This window comes from Antechinus flavipes, chromosome 2 (assembly GCF_016432865.1).
Source record: "Antechinus flavipes isolate AdamAnt ecotype Samford, QLD, Australia chromosome 2, AdamAnt_v2, whole genome shotgun sequence".
Classification (NCBI taxonomy): domain Eukaryota; kingdom Metazoa; phylum Chordata; class Mammalia; order Dasyuromorphia; family Dasyuridae; genus Antechinus; species Antechinus flavipes.
Genome location: NC_067399.1, coordinates 666577443 through 666603682, shown reverse-complemented (window position 1 = coordinate 666603682; position 26240 = coordinate 666577443). Strand labels below are relative to the sequence as shown.

Below are 26240 nucleotides of genomic sequence, written 5' to 3'. Positions count from 1 at the left end.
TATTTCATTTGCATAGCAATCCTTTGGGGTAGGGTTAGCCTTGTTTTACATATGAAGAAATTGAGAATCAGAGAGATTAAGGTCTTCCAGTCACACAGTTCAGTGTGTGAGAGGTGGGATTTGAACTCAGGTCTCCTTTTTTATGTACAGAATTTTCTTCATTACATTGTGTAGTTGCTGTTGTAAGGGATAAACATTAATAGGTCTATTAAAATTCTAAATTATTTTAAATGTACTTTTTTCTTTGTATTTACAGCTGCTGCTGAAGGAAAAGGCAAGAGTGGAGAAGACTTTTTCCAGAAGGTAAGACGATGTTTTCCTGTCATTTTGACAGAAGTGAATTAAAATAGAGCCACTTACCTTATTCCAGAGGAGACATTCTGAATGAATCTCTAGGAAGTGAACTTCTGTCTGTTTCTGTTTTTTCCTCTCCCCATATTCAGAATTGACTTCTGCTACAATATAAGAAAGGTGTTCTGACAGAGTTAGCTAGGATCAAGGAAGCAATATCTAGGTAACCAGGGTCATTAGAATGAGCGAAATCCTTTAGCTCAGCTCCGGACTGCCCTTTTTGCCTTAGGGACTTGAAGTTTGAAGTCTTGGGTCAGTCCCTTAGATGAGTCAGCTCTCTGTCCCTGTAGGCCTGAGAAAAGGAAGCAGAGACTGTTGTTGAATCTTCTCTCCCCTCTACCACTTGGGCCCTACTGGAGAGGCCATTAAGAGGACTTCTGCCAACAGGACAGATTAAATCGTCAAACCCAAAAGTCTTTAGCTAAAGTTTTTCTAAAAAAATTTTTTATTTAAAATTTTGAGTTCCAAATTTTGTCTCTTCTTCCCCTTCTTTCTTCCCGAGATGATAAGCACATAGAAGGTATGTGTGTGCAATTATGTAAAACATTACCATATTAGTGATTTTGTACAAGAAGACTCAAATAAAAGAAAAAGAGAGAAAATGTAAATGTTTAGTCGAGTCTTTAAGACATTTTGCCTTTTTCATTCCTACTAAATTAATCTTACTTAAGTCATCCTTTAGGGCCAAAACTAACACTTGGTGGTGGTTCCTTTTAATGGGATGTTGCAAGATTGTTTTGGATGATGGTGTTTCTCAATTACACAAGAAAATTGGGAGTGGGAAGTACTCTTCCTGAAACTCTAGTGTTGGGATAAATGCATGAACACTTCTGCCTATTTTGATGGCTTTGAGGGGGAAATTCATTTTCCAATGACAGGAAGGTTATATCCAACTCTGAATCTGTGACCCTGTGTTATTTTTCTTTAAAATGACAGGGTTGATTTAAATTAGAGGTGAGACTTGAACCAGATTGAAATGTAATTGGGAAATGTTTAACAAAATAAATGAAAATACATTTTGTTGTTCACTCGTTTCAGTCATGTCAGATTCTTTGTGACCTCATTTGGAATTTTCTTGACAAAGATACTGGAGTAATTTGTTATTTTATTCTTCGGCTCATTTTTCAGGTGAAGAAACTGAGGCAAACAGGACTAAGTGACTTATTTTTTTTCTTATTTCTTCTTATTCTGAGTTTAGGAGCTAGAAGACCTCGTTAGCAAGTTGTTGTCAAAGGGTGCTTGACCTTGACCCCTTTGCCGACAGTGAAACTTGCTTTTACCATTTGTTTAACTTACATCCAGCCTTCCGCTTCTCATGTGGAAGTGATAAGGATGATTACTCCATTTGGAAAGCAGCATGTTATCCAACCTAGAATTACTAATTTTAGCTTGCTTTATAAGAACTAGTCTAGGGTAAAATATTAATCAAAAAAGTTCTTAGCTTTTTAGAACAAACAAATTTCTGGTATCCCTGCACATTCTCCTCAGAAAAGGCTTTGGCTCCAGTATATATTTATCCTTCTTGGTACTTGCTTCCCCTTCCTTCCAATAGAATATAATCTTGAGAGACTAAGACTATTGCATTTTGTCTTTCTATCCCCAGTACTCAGTTTTGCATCTGGTACACAGTAGGTGCTTAATAAATGATTGTTAAATATATTGGAGATTGAGTCAGTCCCATTTTATGGGAAAGGCCAATGGAAACACGTATCTTTGTCGTTACTTGGTTCATCTGTGGCCATGAAAGATGGCGGTGTGAAATGGTGGGATAGCTGATAAGGCTGGAAAGAATAAGTTGCATGATGTTGTATCAGGAAATCCTCTATGGTGGAAGGGAGAACCGGAATGGATGTCTCATAGAGCAGGGTTGAGGGGAGGTGGGCAAGAGGCTTGGTCTGAGAGAGCGATGGATATAAAATATGAGAGATACCTTCTCTGTGTTGTGTTGTCATAGATTGTTGCATCTAAAAGAGGCATTAGAGATCTAGTCTAAACATATTATTTTAGAGATTTCATTTAACAAACACTGTTAAGTGCCAATGATATATACTAGGCCCTGTGCCAGGAATACAAAGCAAAAAAGAAATATAATTCCTGCCCTCATGGAGCTTACATTCTATAGTGGAAAACAACACATGTGTATTTAAGTAAATATAAAGCATGTATAAAATCAATACAATTATGACAAAAGTCATTAAGTGCTTACTGTGTGCAGGGCAGCACAGGGCTCTGTGCTAAAGATACAATGACGAATGAGGAAATTGAGGGAGAAAATGACTCTCCCAATGTTATACAAGTAATTAGTAGTGTCATGAAAGAATGGAAACCGGGGTTCCCAACTGCCACTCTAGACCTTTTTTGCACTGCCTCTAATTATAGTTAGTTCTTGTAAATTGAGGTTCTTTTAAGAGATGGAGTATTTCTTCCTCTTGAAATTTTGATTTGTTTCCCAGGAGCCCCTGGGGGTTATGGAATTTTTATTATGAATTCCAGTTATTCCAGTAACTAATCTTCCTTCTGGAAAATATCTGCCACAACTCTTTTTCAGCTGGATGGGAAAAAAGGAGCCTAGCTTCATTTACTGATAAGTTTCTTCTTTTTAAGCTTTCTAAAGAAATCCCCATCAGTGGGGTATACTGAGGCAGAGGAGTGAACTGAATAATAGGAAGGGAAAATTTATAAGAGAAACATAAATGGCATTGATTAATTATGGAGCAATTCTATGTTTTTAGGCAAAGGAGAATTTTATATACACTCTTACAAATATATATATATATATGTATAATGAAATTAACAAAGCTTTAATTTATGTTTCTTCTCATTAGTCCCAGAGCCCATTTCATTTCAATTTACTAGTTTAAATCCTGGTATGGGAGACTGAGAGGAGGAGAAAAGGAAGTTGGAGAAGGAAAAAAATATAGAGAGATCATTGGACAGGCCACGAAGGACAAAAATCCATCCAGGGAACCAACTGGCATCCACTATGGATTGCACAAAAATGGTGGAAAAATATTGGAAGGCCCCACAGTTGTGTCATCTGCTATGTGTGTTAGAAGGGTCTTACATCCTCAGCCTTCTCTCAGTCATTCAGAAATGGGTTTCCCAGACCTTTGTCGTCCCCGTTTCCTGCCCGCACTTTGTCCTTTTCACTGTTCATCAGCATTATCTCCTGAGGATAAAAGGGGTGGTGCGAATGGTCCTCATTGTGTTTCCTAGTTGTAGTCAATGTACCGAACCCAGTGGCTGACTTGATGGAGAAGAGAGGCCCTTCAGCCTGCCTTTGGGAGCTCTGGACTATAGTTGATGCTGATTTTCATTGTGTTGCTAAGTTTCTAAAATAGTTTACATAGGATGAGTCAGAAATCCATGGGCTGAGATGTGAAACATTTCAGTGGAGGTGCACAGGGATTTTTAGCTCATATTGGACACACGTTGCCTGCATTATGGCTCAAGACTGAGCCTTGACTTCAGTTGAGCTCACCCATTGACTGATATCCAACATATATTTTAGAAGTCGTCAGTTCTCTGTCACGTGGATAGTGTCCACCTTAGCCATAGCACCTTAGATAATGTTAGAAGGAAAGCTGCACTGGAGGAGTGGGGGGAGAGGGAGAGAAGAAAAAGAAAGGGGGAGAGAGAGGGAGAAAGAAAGGGAGAGAGAGGAGACAGGAGGGAAAAATGGAAGGAGAGACAGAGTGAGAAGGGAAGGGGAGGAGAGAAAGATGGAGGGAGAGACAGAAACAGACAGTGAGAAGGAAAGGGGAGGAGAGAAAGATGGAGGGAGAGACAGAAACAGACAGTGAGAAGGGAAGGGGAGGAGAGAAAGATGGAGGGAGAGACAGAGACAGACAGTGAGAAGGGAAGGGGAGGAGAGAAAGATGGAGGGAGAGACAGAGACAGACAGTGAGAAGGGAAGGGGAGGAGAGAAAGATGGAGGGAGATTCAGAGACAGACAGTGAGAAGGGAAGGGGAGGAGAGAGAACACACTGGTTTATAGTCTACTAACTGTGGGACCATCAGCAAGTCATGTGATTTCTGTAAACCTTAGCAGCATGGAGACAGTAATTCCTCTGGGACTCACAATATTGGGTTGTTGTGAGATTAAAATGAAGTACAAGTAGCATTTCCGAAGTGCTAAACTGTTATATCAATGTCAGACATAATAATGATAATTGTTATTAGTCTTAGCTGTAGTAGTATAATTTTGTCAGCATGAAGAATATGGACATGATCTGGCTAATGTTCCTGGGGACCTTTCCCTCATATTGTTTTAGTTCCTAGATGGTCATTTTGTGTAAGGCAGTGATCCTGGGCGTTGTCACCCTGTAAGTGACAACTCCTCATAGTAATCCTGTAGGGACAACAGCCCCTAAGGTCAGCAGCCCGCAAGTGGCCCCAGTAGAATGGAGACCCTTTGTCCCCTTTTTTGTATTTTTCACCCCCACTGCCTAGTACAGTACCCAGGCTGGAGGAGAAACCTTTAAAATGCTTGTTGACTGGGTAGCAATGAAATAATCTTGAATACCAATTTCAGTGCTGACTTATTCTGTGAAATAATCATAGAGTATAAAGTACTAATATCAGGTAGATGAATGGGGATCCAGAAGATCTGAGTTTAAATCTTGCCTCAGATATTTACTGGCTGTAAGTATCTCTGCTCCTCAGTTTTTTCAACTGTAAAATGGGGATGACAATAGCACTTATTGCCCATTTTGAGGATGAGACAATGGAATAAAACATATGAAAGTCTACAAGTGTTACAGGGCTATTCTTTGATACTTATTGTTATCTTTATTAGAGAAAAGAGCAGAGATAAAACATCTGAAAGTCTATAATGCTATATGGCTATTCCTTGCTATTTATTGTTATTGTTATTGTTATTAAGGAAAGAAGGCTGTGTACCAGAAGTAGGGAGGAGGGAGAGAGCTCAGCATCACGAAGGAAGAACCATGGAAAGGAGTAAGGCTGCCTTTCAGATTTCCACTAAGCTGGGCAGTTTTCTCTCTTCTATACAGAGGAAGAAGTTGCGTGTGGACTCATTTGTGCCAGACATTGCATTAAGTGAAGGGGATATAGAAAAAGACAAAAAAGTTCCTGTCCTCGAGAAGCTTACATTCTAATAAGTGAGACAATGTGTAAATAACCAGGTACCTGCAAGATATAGAGAGGAATATATATATATATATATAATAGGAGATATACATATAATATAGGATATATATATATATATATATAATATATGATATATATATATATATATACACACATACACATACACATACATAAAGAGGAGCTAATCCAAAAGGAGAAGTATTGGCCCCTGCGAGGGCCTCGAATGGCCATCTGCCCAAGGTGAGGTTTGAGCCATATTGAGAGAAACCAGGAAAAAGGAGTAAAGGACCATAGTGCTCTAGGGGTGGGAATGGGCCAAAGAAAAAGCAAGACGAACACATTTTTTGTAACGTGTGTCTGTGAGTTCTGGTGGATTGGCTTTTTGTTATGTCTAAAGCTCTTTCTTTTTTAATAATCTGAATTTGTCATAAAGGAGTTTTAGATCTACAGGATTTGTTAGCAAGCGAATCAGAGCGCTAAATGAAAAAAGAACAATTAATTTGGCTAGTCCTTGGATTATGTGTAGGTTAGGGTATCATAAGACCCCTCATTGGGATCAAGACCTAGACCTGGCAGGGGGTCAGCTCAGGGGCCATCAAACCCGTTCCTTTTCATTTTATAGATGAGGAAACTGAGACTGAGAAATATTAAGTGACTCACCCATAGGCATTAAGCAGCAGGGAAAGAATTTGAGCTCAAATGATCCGAATCCAGAGCTTTGCCACACTTGGTCACCGAATTGCCCTTAATCCTTTTGCTTACCTATGCGGTTTCCCTGGTAATGAACCTGGAGGCATTGTTTGGGATAGAAAAAGTCTGCCAAATGTTTGGATCTGACCTTGGATAAACTTCTAAAAGACACAATCACCGGATCTCCAGGGTGAGCTATTTCTCTACCTTTAATGCCACGTGGAGATACAGTTGATTTGTCTGGAATATAAAATAATGACATGAATTGGGGTGGGAAAAGTATCAAATGAATCTCCTCAAACTTTCTTCCCATTTTTGGCTCATTTCCACATGCCAGATTTTTCTTGGTACCCTTTTTTGGGTCATTGGGAATAAAAACCCCATTTTGGCTGCTACTTTACATCGTAAACCCATTAGGTTGTAAATTCCTTGAGAGCAGGGAATTAATTTCCCCTCTTTCTGTATTCCCAGAGCTTAGTACGGCAGTAGGTGCTTAATAAATGTTTATTAATTATTGGATGGAAGTACTCGATAATTGATGTAGCTCGCCTCAGAATGCAAAAGACTTAGAGCTTTGTGGTTTCCAGCTCTCCATTTAGCGTGACTTGCTTTTGACTCTGCCCTGGACATCTTTATCCTGACTCATATTGTCAATTTGCTGAGGTATTAATTTCGAACATGTTAAAGTTTAATATCTTTGGAGCTTTTTGAACTCTGTCCATCCCACCCTCCGAATTAGAATTAAGGACACATTTCCCTGCCTCCATCCCTCATGGATGATTAAAAAGAAAAAGAAAAAATTGGGAAATATGCTTTAGATCCATGAAAAGTTGCCTGAATTTCCAACCTAATTGTAACAATTCAATTACTTAGAGAAATAAGTACTGAATATGATATCTTACATAGATTTATTGTGTGATATTATCTATTCACCCATCCATCTATTTCTCTATCTACCCCCTTCCTCCTTCCATCCCTCCTTCTCCCACCCTTCTTCTCTCTCTCCCTACATGCATCATTTTATCATATTCTATCTCTATCTGCCCTAGCCATCTATCATATCTAGCCAGCTGTATCTTTCTATCTATACTATGTGTCCATCTCTCTATCTAGTAGCCTATCTATTCATCTAATTATCGTTCTCTTCCTCTCTCTCACTGTTTCCTTCTCTCCCTCCATCCCTCCCCCTTCTCTCTGTCTTTCTGTCTCTCTCTCTTCTCACTCTGTCTCTCTTGGATTTTGGGGGGGGGGACATATGGATGTATAATCCAGGTTAGAATCAAGTCTCTTTGTTTGACTTCCATAGATTTCCCTAGAAATGCCCAAACTGGCAGATGAGGACAGGAAATGTGATTATCAGCTGGAAACACTTCTCTACATCTTTATTGAGGTGCAAGGGAACAGTGCTGGGAGAGCAACTTCCTTCTTCCTTCACTTCCTTAGACCCGTCCCTGTCCCTTTATGTACCTTATTCTGTCCCACATCAGACACATGTACCAGCCTAAACCAGTCCCCTCCATTGTATCAATTCCACCCCCCCTCTTTTCTCTTTCTCCTTCACCCCCATCGTGAAAACTGTATCTAATTGAAACACATGGAAACAATCGGCCAATCCTTTTTACAGCTCTTTGGACAGTTGTTCATGGCTTACTCACTGTCTGCCCTGTTTCCTTTTAATCACTTACTCTCTCTCCCCCACCCCCTTTCTCTTTTCCCCTCATGAGAAGTAATGATGGCCAAGTTTTGGAGGGATTTTTTTTTTATTTTTTTAGGTGGGGATGTGTCCGGCGATTGTGTTACAGATGTGATTCATCTAATCCGAAATGTGTTTTAGGCCTCTGTGAGTGTTAGGCAAATGGAGGTTGAAAATGATTCAGAAAAATCATATCTTAGGAAATTATTTCACACTGTTGTCCCATTCCAAAAGGGAGCCGGGTTATCTAGCTGTGGGTCCCCATATTTTTGTTCCTGAGAGTCTCACTGAAGAGCCATTTGAAGAGTTTGTTGAACAGCTCATGCTTTTCCTGAGTATAAACACCACGGTCCTAGCAAGTGATTATTGGGGTGCTCCTCGAGTATGCTCATTATCCCCTAACAGTATGCTTTTTTTGGCCTTTTTAAACAAGGAAGCAGCAACTCCTGTCTTCTGGGGAATGGCAATAAATAGAATTTGGCTGATCCCAACTGTTTGCACCTGGGAACATTGCAGAAATGGGCTTTGTAAGACCCAGGATGATCAGGTTTCAGAGTTGGCTGGGCGTGGGAAGGATGCTGGATTTGGGGTCAGCTGCTCTGCTTCAGATCTCAGCTGTGGTGCTGACCAGTGCGTGTCAAGGCAAGTCAGCAGGCATTTATCGAGATATTCCTGTCTGCCCATTGCTGTGCTGAGCAACTGAGGATAGAAAGAAAGGCAAAAGCATGGAGGAGAGATGCTGTACAAACAGCCTCTACATATAGAGCTTTATGGAGGAAATGGGAATATTCTCCAAGGGAGGGGGGAAGTGGGATTGTCTCTAAGATCCCTTCCAGCTCACTTTATAATCCTATCATTTTTTAATGATAGGCCTTCTGGTCCAGGCCAGAACCAAACAGGAATTCCCAACTTGTTGGGCCTTCTCAACAAGTGGTTCTCCATCCTTTGCTTGAAGAACTCCAGTGAAGGAGCTGTAGATGCAGCTCATTCCACTTTGGCTTAGATCAAATGGTTAGCAAGGTTCTCTGCCTTCAGATCCAGCAAGACTGGTTCTTCACAGGCCGGGCAACTCCTCATGTACCATCTTGTCCCTTCAGCTGGGCCTCTTTCCTTCACTGATCTTCACATGACACAGTCTTGATCTCCTTCCCCCCATCCTGATCGCCCTTTGTATATTTTCCAGCCCATCAACATCCTTTGGCATAAGCCCTTTGGGAGTAGGGAGTGTTTCTCTATGTTTGTATCCCCAGTGACTGGCACATAATGTGCACTTACTAAATGATTACTGATTGATTCCTAGAATGTGGTACCCAGAACTGATACAGTGGTAGCTTCTCATCTGCTAGAAAGGCCCTGTCTAGTTGTCTAGTCTAATCCCTCCATTCTGTAGATGAGAAAGTTGAGGCTTAGTGACTCGTAAGGTTCCATAGGTGTGGGCAGAGCTGTGATTATAATCCAGGAATTTTTCAGTTTTTGTCTCTATATACCCCTTCTTGGTGTAGTACTTGACACATAATAAACACTTATTGTATACCTTTATTGACCTGCCATCTTGGAAAAGTTCAGTTGGGGCCACTGTGGATATCAGCAGGAATCTTGATACTGACTCTGGAGTATAACAGCACAGAATCTGGAGAATTGGCACACTAACTCTTGCTAATGATAATTCACCTCCTCTTGAAAGTCACCTCCTACTTTTGAAAGAGTAACGGCTTGGGAACGAGTATCCGGAGATGTCGCACAGCCCCTTTCCCAGTGGGAAATAGGAGCCGTGATGTTGTGGAGTGGCTTGGGTGTCCAAGAGCCTCGAGGCAGAAGCTTTCATGAAGTCTCTTCTGAGCCATGGGTCTGTGGCAATACATGTGATCTGGCTGTTGCAATCATTAAATCAGTTATTTAAGGGAGGATTAGGCATCTGGGAACATGTGGCGTTAGACCATAATGTTCACTGAAGATGCGAGAGGGGGGATGCCGAAACAAAGATGGAATCCCTGATTTGAAAAGGGCTTTAGTCCATCAACATTGGACTCTCTTCTGTAGCTTCTTTGGAGCTGGCTGTCCAATTTCTGTGCCAGAATTTCTGGTGATGAGTAACTCCTTACTGCATGAGGTACCGTAGAACCACGGAACATCAGGGCTGGCTTGCTCTGATCTAGAAGGTAATTCCCTTTGTAATATCTTGGACCAGCTTATACTCAGTCTTGAATAATTCTATTGAGGTTTGCTGTTAGGTGTGAATAATGAAATGTGAAATGATGGCAATATTCTATATTGTTGTTTCTATTGACTTGGACCAGTATTTTGTTTACCATATTTTTTTCCTCATATTTTAGGTAATCATAACTTTGAATAGTATAACTTCGTATATGTGTGCTTCCTGAAGAAACTCATTTCTCCTTGGGGAAATAGTTTTAATTCTTAGGAAGTCTTCTGTGACATCAAGCCTGCATTAATTTTTTTCATCTTCTCTCCCATTATTCCTTTTTCTTAGCTCTGGAGCAAAAGATCAGTCTAATCTCCTTTCCATCCTTTGACAGATCTTCAAAGTTGTTATGATCTCCCTCCCTGAGTCCTGCAATTTTTTCTTCTCTAGGCTAAATATGCTTGGCTCCTTTAACTGACCCTCCAAGTGACTTGAGAGGGCTTTCCCCATCCTATTTGCCCTTCTTTGGATGCTTTTTGGCTTATCATTGACCTTTTAAAAATGTCCTGTCAAGCTTGGACAGAATAATTCAGATGTGGTCTGCCCAGGATGGACGCTACATCTCCTGAATTCTGGATCCTATGCTTCCATTGATGAAACCCAAGATCACATGAGCTTTCTTGGCTGTCATAGCAACCAGTGGAAAGTAGCTCCTTCTGTTATTGAAGAGACTTAACTCTCTCTTTCTCTGTCTGTCTGTCTTTCTGTTTGTTTATGTGTGATCAAATACCAAAAGTGTCTCCCTGGGACTTCCACCTGGTCTTAGTTTTGCCTTTTGGATCAACATAGAATAAATTCTAAGAATATTAGATTAGGAGGTAATTGTATAGGTTTGTTTGTGGATGTATATGGACATGTATGTGTCACATGAGGTCTGAGCCAAAATTTTTTCAGCTAGTGAATTAGGACACTTTCATTTCTACAAATATTAATGTGCAAATAGAGCTACAAATGCTACTTTTGATATGGTCCCCAATTTCAGTAGCATTAAGTATAATATAAAATAGAGATACAGAGATACAGGATACAAAGAGATATAGGATACAAAGAGACACAGGAATACAAAGAGACACAGGATACAAAGAGATACAGGATACAAAGAGATACAGGAATACAAAGAGATACAGGATACAAAGAATTTTGACAAAATGTATATACTTATAAAAGGTTTGGGTTCTACTCCCCCTAGCCCTTCCATCGATGTCATTTGTCATTGAAGATACAGTTACCGTCATTTAATCAAGCCAAAAATCCCAAATACAAATCAGGTGTTTACGATTTCTTCATCTGAAAGGATTTTTGGTGCTTTGACCATTGCATAAAAGCAGGTGAAGCACTCAGGATGCAGTGAGGTGAGGGATTTATAAGATTCCTCTCTGGACCCATGTATCCATCACATCCATAGTCTAACAATAAGTTGGATCAAATGGCAGATAAATCTGATGGCTGAAGATCTCCAGTCTGGGCCAACCCTATGAGAGGAAATAATTCTTAGAGATGAGGAAAACATTTATTTAATACTTATTTATGCCAGGCACTGTGGTAAGCATTTTACAAATACTCTCTTATTGCACCTTGCAACAACTCTGGGAGGTGGGCGCTTTTATTATTCCTATTTTATAATTGAGACAGACAGAGAATAAGGGAATACAGGTCACACAGCTAGTAAGTGTCTGAGGCCAGGTTTGAACTTGGGTCTTCCTGATTCTAAGCCTAGTGCTTTATGCCCTTCGGGTCCTTAGGCTGCTAAGAAAAGAAAATTTCAGTCCTCCCCTTACCTCTCCCCTCTCCTCTCCCTCCTTCTCAAACACATTGACTTTGTCCTTGGAGAATCCGGATCAGTAGCAGGCAGTATATCCAGCTGAGATTAGAGAGACTTCCAGCAGGAAACAATACGTCCATCTGGAAGATAGGAAAGATGCCCTTGGTGGAGAGAAATACGGACTGGACTCTTCAAAGGAATGAACTCTTATAGCCCAGAAAAGAGCCACATCTAAGGGGGCTTTCATGAGGCCTGTGTGTGGGGAGAAAAGGACATAGAATAAACAAGATTTACCAATTGCCCTTTGCCACATGAGCTCTCTACATGTGTGCCTCGATACTTTTGTACTTGAAAGTTGTAGCCATTCTTCCACTAAGTCCCATGTGTCTTTTTTGTAGAAGACTGTTGCTGCTCTACAATCTTACTAAATATCTTTACTAAAAAGCTAAATGCCTGCCCGATTAATAATCGGAAATACATTGATGGGGGCTTGTGAGTTCCAGTATTCACAATTCAGTCCCCCAGAGTTACTTATGGAATCAAGAAAATAAAAATCGGGTGCTCCCTGGGAATCTGACTCTCTAATATGAATAGGAATTATGGGGTGTTACATCCTGGAAGTGTTATATTTATATGTGCACATTTTGTTTCTTGAGATAGAACCAAAAGCTACTGGGGGATAGGGGAAATGAAAAAGCATTTCCTATGCTTAACACTTTACAGATATCTCTTTAACCCTCACAACAACACAAGGAGATGAATGCTATTATCCTAATTTTGTTGTTGAGGAAACTGAGGCATGCAGGTTAAGTGACTTGTCCAAGATAATACACTGTCTGAGGCTGAATTTGAACTCGTATTTCTGACTCCAGGCCAGGTACTACCTACTTACCCTTAAATGGAAGGTGGTGTTTCATTTTGAATTTAGATTCCTCTACTAGAATACTTTGACTATATTTAAATGCTTGTTGATTGATTTATTATGTTTCAAGGTGTCCAAGACAAAGTAATGAAGGCCAAAACATTGGAATGAAATGGTGGGAGATCGTTTAGGTTGGATTCTCAGTTGTTTCTATGACCTTCCAGTGTGTGGCAAGCACTTCCCATGGTTTGCAACCTTTCGGTCTTAAAAGAAGGAACCAACTCCTGGTTTTGTACGAATCATTTCCATCTCTGCTTTCTTATAAGATTTTAATATCCACCCTCAGTTCTTTACATTGGAAAGTTATCCATAGAAATGGGAAAAGTTTAGATGAACTTTCCTCATAGGGTCGGAATTCATTGGAGAATCCCAGTGGTCTCAGATTTGTTGTTTAGTTTAATCATTTGCCAGCTTTGCATTTCTTCCAGCCAAACTCAGACAGCCCTTCCAGGTTTTCTGCTTACATTTTGATTGCTACTGGATGGTAGAAGATAAACTCTGTAAGGAAGCCTCTGAGGTCACAGTGACTGGAATTCAATCACTCAAGTAGCATTTAGCTAGATTATTATTATTTTTTTATTTTTCTTCATATGTCTGCCATTTGGCACAGCACCTGGCACATAGTGGGGTTTATTTATTTTTATAATAGCTTTTGATTTTGATTTTTTCCTTTTTTATTATAGCTTTTTGTTGACAGAACCCATGCCTGGGTAATTTTTTTTTTTACAACCTTATCCCTTGCACTCAATTCTGTTCAGACTTTTCCTTTCCCTCCCTCCACCCCCTCCCCTAGATGGCAGGCAGTCTTATACATGTTAAATATGTTACAGTATATCCTATAGCTTTTTATTTTTCAAAATACATGCGAAGATAGTTTTCAACATTCACCTTTGCAAAATCTTGTGTTCCACATTTTTTCCCCTCCCTCCCCACCTCCCCAAGTACTCCAATATAAATTAAACATGTGCACTTCTTCTAAACCTATTTCCACATTTCTGGTAAAGGCTTGTTGAATGACTGATCCCACAACTTGCCAGTGTCTTTCTTAAAATGGGACGCTGAAACTTTAATACTTTGGCCACGTAGTGAGAAGACAGGACTCATTGGAAAAGACCCTGATGTTGGGAAAGATGGAAGGAAAAAGGAGGAGGGAATGGCAGAGGATGAAGTGGATAGACTGTCATGCAAGTAACAAAGATGAGTTTGGGGAGATAGTGGAGGATATTCATTAAATGAAGAAGTTTAGGCTGATGGAAGGTTTTTAAGTGATTTAAAGATAGGAGTAGTGGATTTTAGTTCAATAGCTAGCAGGAAGCTTGGGGGTCCCCCAGAGCAACACGTCCATTTTACAAGAGGGGGAGCCTTGTCTGGAGTTACACAGCTAGTCTTGGCGGAGTTGGGACTCTGCCCCCGGTGCCACGTTCGACACTCCAGAATCCTCTAATTTTATACCTTGAAGGAGTCTCAGAAATCATCTCGTCAAACACTGCTGTTTTTACAGATGAAGAAAATGAGATAGAGAAGTCACGGTGCTTCTCGAGGTCAGCCAGATAGTTTTTGGCAGAGCTGGGCCTAGAACCCACAGCTTTTGGCTTTTTCACTTCCATAATCTGACTATTGTTCAGAAAAGGTAAACATTTCTCCTTAAATCAGCAACGCCGAGGCCTTCTTGGGTGGCCTGAATTGTTGTGGGAGTCTCCATCCCGGCCGGTGTGGTTAGATTGGTGCAATTTTGTAGCAGGATGATTCGGGGAGCCCTTTGAGGGACCCCCTGAGGGGTGAAGACAGAAGGGAACCATCAAACCCATAGGGGGAGGGGTCTAATCCCCAGATGGTCCTGTGGGGTGCTGTGTATATGTGTGTGTGTGTGTGATGTGTGGGGGTGTCTGTGTGTGTGAAACAGCCAGGTGGGCTTGGTTTCTGAGTCCCCTCCGCCAGCAGCCATGGCCGATGCCTTTCTTCACTGCCAGCTCGGCTATTCTCTCTTTGTATGGAGCATTCAGTATGACAGACGCTTAAGGTGGCTACCGACTTATTGGGGGATCTTTTCCTGAGTAAGTTCATAAAGAAAGTGAGAGTGAGGAAAATCTAACACAGCCCTTTTCTGTCTTGCAAAGGGTTTTACAGATAATCTATTTGAGCCTCTTAATGGCCCTGTGAGGTTTATTATGCCATTTTACAGATGAGGAAACTGAGTCTCGTGAAGTTGACTTAAGTGTCCGAGATGAGATTAGAACCTCATTTCTGACACTCTCCACTGTGCTTTGCCACATCTCATACATAAACATATACACCTTCTGGAGGATCTTGACCCACCTTGTTTCTTCTTGTATCAGTCTTTCATTCAAACAACTTGACCAAAGCCGGCATCATCCTTTTGGCTTTCCCCCTCACTATCTTATATGCATGTTTCTCTGGTTTTTTAGACAAGACACACTTTGTCTTTCCATACTTTCCATACTTTCCATACTTTGTCTTTCCCTCATTTCCCGATCTTTCAGTGCTCTGTGCACTCTGTAGGATCTGGTTGGCTCATATTTCGAACTTGAAAGTTTTCAGAGCTAATGTTCTTTTGCCTTAGCATGGACACAGTGAGTCCCATGTTCTCAGTCCTTTTTAAGCCAGGCAATTTTCTTTTTTGAGGTGACAGGATTTGAATGCTCAGGAAGGAGGCAAGTGGTGAAGGGAAATGGGAATCCTGTCCCTCGTAGGAGGGACGTGATCCTAGGCAGTCCACTTAATTTTTCTGAGTCTCCTCTGTAAAATGGGTACAATTATAACTGCACCACTTGTCCCTCTGGGTTGTTCAATTAGCTAATCTTTCATCATTAAGCACTATTTGCCAGGTAGACAGAGTGTAGTGGACAGAGAACTGGCCCTGCTTCTGAGACACACTGACTGTGTGAGCTTGGGCAGAACACTCAGTGCTCCTGGCAATTCCCTAAGATTGTAGGTTGTAAAATACTAGTCATTAGTCAGTGAGTATTTATTAGGCACTTACTGTGTGCCAAGCTGAGCATGAAGGCAAGCAAAAAAAAAGCCATGCTGTTGGGGAGTTTGCAGTCTAGGGGGCAAGAAAAGTATAAAATGAAGCTGAAAGGGCTGGAGGAGGTGGGGGGAAGAGAAGGTTCCTTCTGGGGCTTGGAGGAACAAGAAAACTGGAGACTTTGTGAAGGACCAGACTTTGCAGATGACCAACGAGAAGAAGTAGAGTGGTCTTCCTAGATGAGATGGCTGCTGGGAGCTTTTCGAGAAATCGACAGGAGAGGCCAGAGTGGAGCCAGGAATGAACATTCATCAGAATTGGTGGATGGAATTTCTCATCTGGGAGTTCCTCATAATAATGATATCCTTAGTCTGAAAAAAATGACAGCAATGTGCTAAATTGTGGGTTTTTAAAGTGTATTTTTAAAAAAACATTCAAGGTTTAAAAAACTGGCCTTATTGCCATCTTGTCCTGATTGCTATACTTGGCAAAACAAGTACCAAGACTGAATTTTTCCAAAATCTAGCCAATTGCTATCTTCCCCTGCTGTTGTCCCTGCTGTTTTTTTTTTTTTTTTTGGTGATTTTTGTTCTTTGTGTGTATATTTCTGTTGAGTTTTTTCAGGCCACGATGCAGAGATTTCTGGGTAGGTTGCAGAGAATGGCTGTTTTTGTTGAGTCTGGGAAAAAAATGCATAGCATCTTTCTGAAGTTCATTGCCTTCCATTTCTCTCCACTTTGTGGTTTAGTCTAAATAATCCAGGAGAAGTTAGCTTTTCTTCTCCACCCTTAGCAGGTACTACTTTTCATATTTTTCAGATGTTTCTGTAACTTGCCATTCCATTTTCCTCATTTTTTGCCGCATAAGGGTAAAAAGCAATGGTAGAATAGGGGCTTGGGGCCAGGAATGAAACCCACTGCAAGAAAAACATCACACCCTCTGTTCTCCTTCTCCTCTCCTATTTGAGGTCACTTTCACCAGGGTTGGTGATAGCAGATCCTGTGTCCATTTCCTTGGGCCTCCATATTGACTTTGGAATTACTGGGAAACACTGATCCCCTGTTAATAAGAAAACCAGTATAAACTTTGCTGGCCCACAGTTATTTTCTTTAGGATCTGGTCTTCCAGTTTTATTTTTCCTTGGCAGTAGGCAAGACACTAGTTGAGATTCATGGGTAAGCCAGTAGGAGGTGCTATTTGAGAAGCTTTGTGGCTACTCTTGTAGGTTTTGGAATAATTTCTTGGCTTTTGTCTAGTAAAAAAAAAAAGAAAGTTGGCGGGACATGAGTACCCGAATTGGGGAAACATGAGTTCTTTGCACTTGATTTTAGACATGGGCGTGTGTTTCCTCCCATGTAATCAATCTTACTTCTTGTCCTTCTTTAGGAAGGGAATGTAAGGGAGCTGACCTCCATGATAGCTGTCTACAAGTCTTCAAAGAGTTGTCATCAGGAAGAAGGATTAGACTTTTTCTCCTTGATCCCTGAAGGCAGAACCAAGAGCCATCAATCAGTTAATTGGTTGACATTGTGGAGAGGTGAATTTAGATTTGAAATAATGAAAACACTTTAATTTACCTTGATTCAATGAGCATTTATTGAGCTCCTAGTATTTGTAAAGCACTGGGCTAGCCATTGGAGATATAAAAGCATTTGAATGAATGTTGGGCTTATTAATTTGTGAGTTCCCAGTGATGTTTCTTTTTTTTCATTTTTCAAATTTTCCTTTTTTAATTGATTGATTTAAATGTAATTTAAAATGATTATTTAAATACAAATTAAGAAAAAATAGAATAGAAAAAGAAAGCTGGAAAGTGGAAAAAAACCCAAAATATTGTCTTGTGCCCAGCAGAACATCAGGGAGGATTCAAATATATATATATATAACAATAAATTTCCATTTCAAGAAAACATATATAATATTAGAAGAAATTATATTCATGAGTGTCCATCTTTTCTTTGCTTCCTTACAGGTTATTCTTTTGTCCTCTGCTGTGCTGAGCATCCTGCAACCTTTCCAAGCCTTTCTATCTAGTTTAGCTCTATGTTTTCATTTCCATGATCAGACAGGTGGCTCCTTGGATGTTCTGGAGACATCTCTCCATTTCTCTGCCATTTTGAAGGGAGGAAAGGATCCTTCTGGTAATCCTTCTACCTTCTTTCCCCATCAGCAGAACAGCCCATCTTATTACATATTTCCCTGATTAAAAACTTTTATCCCTTTTCTTCAGAGTTTCTACTTTTTTTTTTGCTTACTTTCACCATGCCCCTCTCTTAATGTTCCCTGTTTGAAATTATTTTTAATTTCTTGGAGGTAGCTGTAATCTATGTCTTGCTATTATATTGGACACCTGTGGAATTTTGGGTAATCTTTTGTGTTTATGGGAATTTGGGGTAAGTAAAGGAGCTGGACGGTCTCCTGAAGGCAATCTGTGCCTTCTCTTCCTCCTTGCTCATCGCTGGGGCCAGATTATTGTACATTCAGACTGCCTGTCCCAGATATAAATATGAAGGGACAATCTCTGTGAGTGTCTGTCCAAATGGGGCTGGATTTTGAAAGACAAAGACAAAAAATAATGTTTGTTATCGAGGATTAACATTCTGTTGGGGGGATGGATGGGAATCATATGCATATGAATGAGATTATATACACACAGAGCAAATACGGAGTCATTTGGGAATATGAGGGGCATATTCCAAAAAACGAGAGGCATCCCAAAGGAGAATGTGACATCTTGGAAGTTAGTGGGTTCCCCCACTGAAGTTTGTGGGTGAAAGCTGGATGGCCAGTTTGGGGTTATTCGGCATAAGGGATTTTTGTCCAGGGGCTAAAGGTGCATTCTAGCTTAGAGATTCTGTGATTCTGATTGAGGTGGCAGTCCTGTGAACTCATCTTGGCCAAGGCCATCACAGAGGTACCAGAAGGGTGGTGGTAGACCAAAAATGATGTACTTGGCTGCTCTGCAGGTGAAATGTGAAAGCAGGATGCTTGTTAAAACCCAAGAAAGAGAGTTACTCCGACAAGATTTCCCTTCATGAGAAAGAACTTTCCTTCTCTGCAGGAATCAAGACAGCAGGCGCTTCCCCCACCCCCGTCTCCTTCCCAGAATCCTTTGGCTCTAGTTCTTATCTTTTTTGGAACCCAGTCTTCCACAACTTTATAAAATTCATTTTATTTTTATTAAGAATTTAATAAACACCAAATAAAATAAACCTTCCATACTCATCACAGAACAGAGATAAAGATTGTTCATGAAATTAGGAGTCTCCCTTACACAGAACTTTGTTTTCATGATTTTTAGTACATAGTAGTCACTCAATAAATATTTGTTGACTGGCTGGTTTTCTTTTTAACTATATAATAAAATCAATATGAAAGTTTCAGAGCTGCCTATTGGCTCTCTCTGTGTGTCTCTCCCTCTCTTATGAGGGGAAATGCATCCTAATTTTTCTCCAATTCACTCTTTGTCCCATATCTCCCTTTAAAAGAAGTGAAACAAAAATCTTGTAACAAATAATGAAATTCCCATATTGGTCATGGACTCTTCTTGAGTCCAATGTCTCTTTGTCTGGGGGCTCCCATGCCCCCTTTCTGCCATATTCTCACCTTGCCCCTTGCTGTCTGACCTTTCTCCCCTAATCCTTTCTAACTCTCTGTTATGTTTTTTACATTGAGATGTAAGCTCTTGTTCACTTGTGTTTGTATTCCCAGGAGTATGCACAGTGCCTGGGATACAGCAAGTGCTTAATAAGTGCTTTATATATCTGTTTTTCTGCAGAAAGGAGCAGCGACCAGGGCAGCTGTTCAGAGTCAGGTGTGATGAGAACAGACTCTTTTCTTCCTTTAAGCTGTTAACCTTGCTACAGGTAGCCTGAGAAGCTCCTAGACTGAGTCAGCACGGGATGAAGGAAGCCCACGGCTCATGTTTGGAAATGAGGCTGTCGGTATCCTTGTCCACGAGCGTATGTCGATGGCCTGGGCCAAGTCCCACCTTGCTTCTTTATGCTTACCAGGAGTGGAGACAGGAACAACCAGTTTCAAATCCTTCCCCAATCACTGGGCCAATCATAGTCTCTCTGTGCTTTATTGCCCCAAAAAGGGGGTTGGACTTGGTTGATAAGACTTCCTTCTTCTAAGGAATGGTTTTAAATCTTGTTACTATGTTACGATGAGAAAGGAAGTGTGGACCTCAGTTTGTTCATCTGTTAAATGGACCCCTCTAAGCTTCCTTTTAACACCAAGTTCTATGTCCTATATTATCAAGGAACTCCACAAGCAGCATTGCTACTTAGCTGGATGGAATGAGTTGAATGTAGATATTATTGAAAAGGAAAATGGATTGGCAGGGGACTTCAGATTGTAATGGATGTTTCCAGAAACTACTGCTGCCCAGGGGGTCAGCGGGAGCCAGTGTGATGAAGTTGTAAGAGCTCAAGATTTGGAATTTGAGGCCCCGTGTTCAAATTCTGCCTCTTTGACTTAGTAGCTGTGTGATGTTGGAGAAGTCATTGGACTTCCCTGACCCTCAGTTTTGTCTTCTGTAAATGAAATCATTAGAGTAGACAGTTCTATGATCACATGATCAATTCCAGTAAGTACTTGGATTGTGCTTGTGCTAGGTTATGGGCCCAGAAAGATTTGTCCCTTCAGGTACTTGGGAGAGAAGATATAAGCATTTGTAGAACACCTTCTGTATGCACGGCACTGTGCCAAGTGCTTTACACATATTATTTGTCTCCCTCACAACAACCCCGAGAGGGAGGTGCTTTTGTGACACTCTTTGCAGTTGAGGAGCTTGAGGTGAACAGTCAAGTAACTTGCCTGGGCTTATATTTCTAGTGAGGGTCCGAGATTTGAACCCAATTCTTCCTGTCTCTAGGCCTAGTGCTCTGTGCACTATGGCACCCCCCAGCTGCTTCAGTCCTTCTCAGAAGTGACCCCGGCCACTTAGCTGTCCTCTGTTTCCAATCTGCACAATAAAGGGATTGGATTCAGCGACTTCTAAACCTCTTCCAGTCGCGACACTCCAAGGCGGGTTGTTTAAGGGGCTCGGACGTCTCCGCTCTGCTGACATGTGCTGGGAGCTTCTTCTACTCTGAAAAATAAGCCCCTCGGACTGCGAGGATTCTGGGCCACACCTGAGGCTCACGTGGGAAGGGCAGAACTGCCCCGTTAGGCGACAGTGTTGGGTTGCCCCCTTCCTTGGGGCGCACGATGACGTTTTCTCTGGTCCCTTCCAATGCAGATATTCTGTAACGTACAGTAGAATGTTACCGAAATCCTCTTTTATTAATCAAGTTCTAAATCGTCCTTTGTCAAATGGTGGCTGGGTGCTGGACAGTGTTAGCCTTCTAGATGGGCTGTGATTCATTTTCTGGAAAGAGCCAAAGTAGTTTCAACTCCAGTTCCTTTTAAATGAAGACTCAGCATCTTAGCTCCATAGTGGCTTCTTTAAAACTTGAAAATACTTCGATAGTCCAGGTTCTCCCTCCCTCCCTCCCCCTTTCTAACATCTTACACAAAGGGCCAGGGCCCTCATCTACCATAACAACTTGTTATTCAATTTTACTGTAGTTGAAAACCTGCCTAAAGTCTTTAAAGACCCAAAGGAAAGTTAATCAGGCCGCGCTGGTTGGGTGTGTGTGCTGCCCTTCCCATCTTCCTTCTGGCCAACAGCTTTCCCAGGGTGAGTTAATTTTTCATTGGGAATTGAAACGAATTTTTCCATTGTTGTAGTGCCTTGGTATGGAGGCAGTTTGGGAAGAGATGAAGTGTTCCCTTTTCTTGGACTGTCAGGTGTCTGTTCCGGAGCCATTTGCGCCTCGATCCTACTTGTAATTTGCTACAAAGATATTGGTAACTAAGGAATTGAGAGCATTGGCATTTCAGAGAAGTTATTAGGAGTATCTTGTTAAAAAAGAATCAAAGCAAAAAACCAAAGAATTTGAGTGGGAGAAGGGTCATAGATCAGAGAATTAGAGATCTGGGAAGCTCACAAACCACTGAATTCTTCCTTTATTTCCTTTTAAGTGAAATAGGATCTTTGTCATATATAGCTTATACACACACACACACACACACACACACACATACACACACGTGTATATTATATATGTATATATATTATGTGTACACACATATATACGTGTCTGTCTATTTATCTCTTTCATCTAGCAAGTGACTTTCAAAATTGTTCTTGTTTGTGATTCTTTCTGGCCTCCCTTCTGTTCTCTTCAGTATCTAAAAAAAAAGAATCCCTTCCTTCCTTCCTTCCTTCCCTCCTTCCTTCCTTCCCTTTTCCTTCCTTCCTTCCCTTCTTCCTTCCTTCCTTCTCTCCTTCCCTCCTTCCTTCTCTCCTTCCTCCTTCCTTTCTTCCCTCCTTCCTTCCTTCCCTCCTTCCTTTCTTCCCTCCTTCCCTCTTTCCCTCCTTCCTCCTTCCCTCCTTCCTTCCTTCCTTCCTTCCTTCCTTCCTTCCCTCCTTCCCTCTTTCCCTCCTTCCCTCTTTCCCTCCTTCCCTCTTTCCCTCCTTCCCTCCTTCTTCCTTCCCTCCTTCCTTCCTTCCCTCCTTCTTTCCTTCCCTCCTTTCTTCCTTCCCTCCTTCTTTCCTTTCTTCCTTCCCTCCTTCCAATCAGTTGCCTGTCAAAACCTTTGAATTGCTTTAGTTTACATTTCTCTAATTGCCAATGATTCAGTATCTTTAAAAATAACTAGTCCCCTCATTTTACAGATTGAAGCGGCGAGAATTTAAATAGCTTCTCTGAAGTAATACAGCTAATTAATAGCAAGATTAGCTTTTGGACCCATCTCCTCTGATTTCCAGGCTAGTTTTCTTTCATTCCTCTTGGGGGCAATGCTATCTTTGGCCTAAAGCATTGAGTTACCCTTTTGGTTTACTCGGAGTTATTTATAACTCTGCGTTACTTATGGCACTCTCCAGATTGCTTTGTTAGATGTATGGATGCTCACCTTAGTTCTGAGCGTCTTAGAACTAAAGCACATTCATCCAATTGAAGATAGAAGTCTTTCTCTTTATCCTGAGCCTTGTGCCATCTTTGTGCCTTCTTTCAGTCATGCTTGGTATCATAGAATTTAAACGTTACAAACCATCTTTAGAAAAGATCTTGTCTATTTCCCTCGGTACTAGATTTGATTTTGCTCCTCCAGATGACATGAGAAATGGTGAGCCAAGATTCAGACCCTAAGAACTTGCCTGCTGAGCTGCTTACTCACTGACTTTTCTGCATCCTTTCTCAGTGGGACTAAAGACCATGAGTAGGACTGGAAAAAAGAGATGTCCTTGAGGAGGCCTAAGGATTTCATGGTAGAATTAGCTGTGAGGACTCTTTCCCCTTAAGCAGATGGCTCAGTAGTCTGTGTTTTAGGGCTTGGGTTTCACTGAGGCACAGAGAATTTAAGGTGTTTTGTTCAAGGTCACACAATTTAACATACGTACAATTGGTCATCAGTCAATAATAATTTCCCAAGTCTTTACTAATGTGCTTAGAAAACCAGAAACAGTCCCTGACCTCAAGGGGTTTATTTGTAATGAGAGGAGACAACATGAACCGGGCCCATACAGAATAGACACTAGATAACTTTGTGTTAGCTAAGGCATTTATTAAGTGCTTACTATATACCAGTGATCTTGCAAAGGCTGGGAAGACAAACACAAAGACAGACCCTGCCCTCAGAATTTCTACCATAGCCACCAAAGGAAATTGATAGATAGGGACATTGGGGAGAAAAAGAGCGTTCTGTCACAACGTGGAAAAAAGAATCTGGAGAGTAGGGAGCTGAGCTGTGTATAGAGAAGGTTCTAGCAACTGGAGATAAAGAAGTGAAAGATTCAGCTGGTTTTCCTGACTCCAGATCTAGCCCTCTGCCCACATAATAAAATGTATCACAACTGTTAATGGAATTGGGAAATAACTCAGCAGGGTCATCTCTTTTCAGAGCTGGATGAAGATCTAAGATGGTGGCCAAGGTAGAAACCACTCGGTCAATTATGTTTCCATTTTGTAAGTCATTCATGGCCTCTTTTGATTACATCTCAGTGTATACAGATGTTCTTGTGCAGATTGGGTTCCAGTTTTGCTATCAGAATGAAACCTTGGACAACCCCGATCGATGCTTGGGTCCCTCCGTGCTATTTCAACTTTAAGAAAAGTTTATTTTCCATAAAAACAGTTGAAACTTTTGGCCTAACAACTCCTTCTGGCCGTTTTTATGGAAAATAAACTGAAACCAATCCGAGAAAAAGATATCCCTGACTTGAGTTTGGCTGGTGAGCCTAGCCTTTGGTTGTATTTATATGAAGTTAAAGATTTTATTAAAGAACTGCTGGCCTTGAGTTTGGTGGGTCACCATTGGAAACCACTGGAATAATGGCAAGGGAGTGGGGACTTCAAAGTGAATGGATTAGCAAAGATGCTGGATACTCTTTGAGATCCTGTGCCGTGGGTGGGATGAATGTAGTACATTGTCCATTATTCCGAGGCTAGTTGCCAGCTCTCAGAATTGTCTAGGCTTCCTTCTTTCCTTTTTTTTTTTTCTCCTGTTGCTTGCCAGTTTAATATTAAGGTTGTTCACAGTATGGAGGTGACCCTTGACTCTTGAGACTAGGCCATTGGAACACAAGCTCAGAGACCCCCAAACCCCATATTCTTATCCCTTACTTGAAAACACATCTGATCCAGAAATATAGCTATAAATATCCTTGTATTTCTCTGGAGCCCTAAATGTTAGTATAGTGGGTGATTGATTGAGGTACCATGTAGTGGTAAGATTCCAAAATTTTGAATCAGAGGACCGAGTTCAAATCCAAACTCTATCTCTTGTTACTTTTACCAGTAGAAGAGAAACTTTCTGAGGACAAGAACATATTTTGGGTTTTGTATCCTTAAGTGTCTAGCACAGTGCTTGGATCACATTAGGCAAATAAAATCTCGATTGGGCAATTCTTGTGCTGGGATCTTGAGTATATTAACTCTCTTGTCTGACCCACATCAGTTTTCTGATCTGTAAAATAGGCTATTTCTAAGTGCCTTATAACTCTGGATCTATAATCTTGTAACATGGAAGTTCCTATCAACTTTTACTGTCTTGTTCCAGATCTCAAACTTATCTCTTCAGTAGGTGGAAGTAATGATAAAAAGAGAAAGTTCAAGTGTCTGTAGTAAGAACTGAAGGCTTGCAAATGCTTTACAGAAACAATCACATTTCCTCACTACAATACTGTGTGGTAGGTACCACAGGTGGTATTAATCCCATTTTATTGTTGAGTAAACTCAGATAAAGAGGAGGACATCATAGCTAGTGTCACAGGTGGGCTATGCTGCAAACCAAGGTCTTTCCAGACCCTAAAATTATAGATTTGAGCTGGAAGGGACCTCAGAGGTCATGGAGTCCAATCCCTTCACTTTACAGCTGAGGAAACTGAGGCTACAGAGAAGTAACCTGCTCAAAGTCTTGGAAAGGAAGTAGTGTCAATGGCTTTGAACCCTAAATGTAGGACTTTTCCTACTGAACCACATTATTATCTTGGAAGCTTCCAAGAAATTTCCCACAATTTTCATAGTACACGTCTTGGGATATACCACGATTCCTGATAGTCTCAAGAAAACCTGCAGTGATCAATTTTAAAAGGAAAGCTTTGGGATGGTCTTCAAGACTTTTTGAATCAGTGAATGAAAAAGCACCAAGAATACAAATAAAGTCCCTACTCTCAGGGAGCTTATATTCTAATTGGGAGTATGAAACTAAAGGGTGCTGCAGAAGATAAGAGCTCCAGGCCTGGAATTAGGAAGGCTCATCCTTCTCTAGTTCAAATCTGGCCTTAGACACTTATTTATGTGACCCTGGGCAAGTAACTTAACCATGTTTGCCTCAATTTCCTCATCTGTAAAATGAGCTGAAGAAAGAAACGGCCAATCACTTCACTGTCTCAGCCAAAAAAACCCCAGATGGGGTCATGAAGAATGGAGCATAGCTGTAAAATGACTGAACTAGAACAGATAGAGGATTTCAGCTCCTGCTCAGCTTTTTTGATTTATAGCTACTGTAACTAAATCTTGATGAGAGGTGGTAACTTGCCCATTTCCATAATCATCTGGTGGCAGAACTGGACCCCAATCCCAGGTCTCCCACCTTCCAATTTAGAAACCTTTCCATTATTCTCCCCTGTCTTGAACGAGCAAAGAAAAGGCATGAAAACTGACTGGGGAGAAGCTGAGGGGATGAAGAGTAAATGCAGCCTGGATTTCATTAAGAGTAGACTGAACAGTTGCCATGATCTAGTTACACGCGTCCTCAGACTTTTTAAATAGGGGGCCAGTTCACTGTCCCTCAGACTGTTGGAGGGCCGGACTATAGTAAAAACAAAACCTTTGTTTTGTGGGCCTTTAAATAAAGAAACTTCATAGTCCTGGATGAAGGGGGATAAATGTCCTCAGCTGCCGCATCTGGCCCATGGGCTGTAGTTTGAGAACTCCTGATCTAGTACTTTGGGTTTTGCCAAAAGCT

General features: G+C 41.0%; 1 protein-coding gene across 2 annotated transcripts in view; it reads left to right on the top strand.

Annotated features, from left to right (window-relative positions):
* BICC1 (BicC family RNA binding protein 1) overlaps positions 1 to 26240 on the top strand; it is a 262599-nt gene that overhangs the window by 62108 nt on the left and 174251 nt on the right. For both annotated transcript variants that reach the window (XM_051982628.1, XM_051982629.1), the window contains exon 2: positions 257 to 303. In XM_051982628.1, coding sequence (XP_051838588.1) covers positions 257 to 303 — 47 coding nt within the window. The remainder of the gene's footprint in view (positions 1 to 256; positions 304 to 26240) is intronic.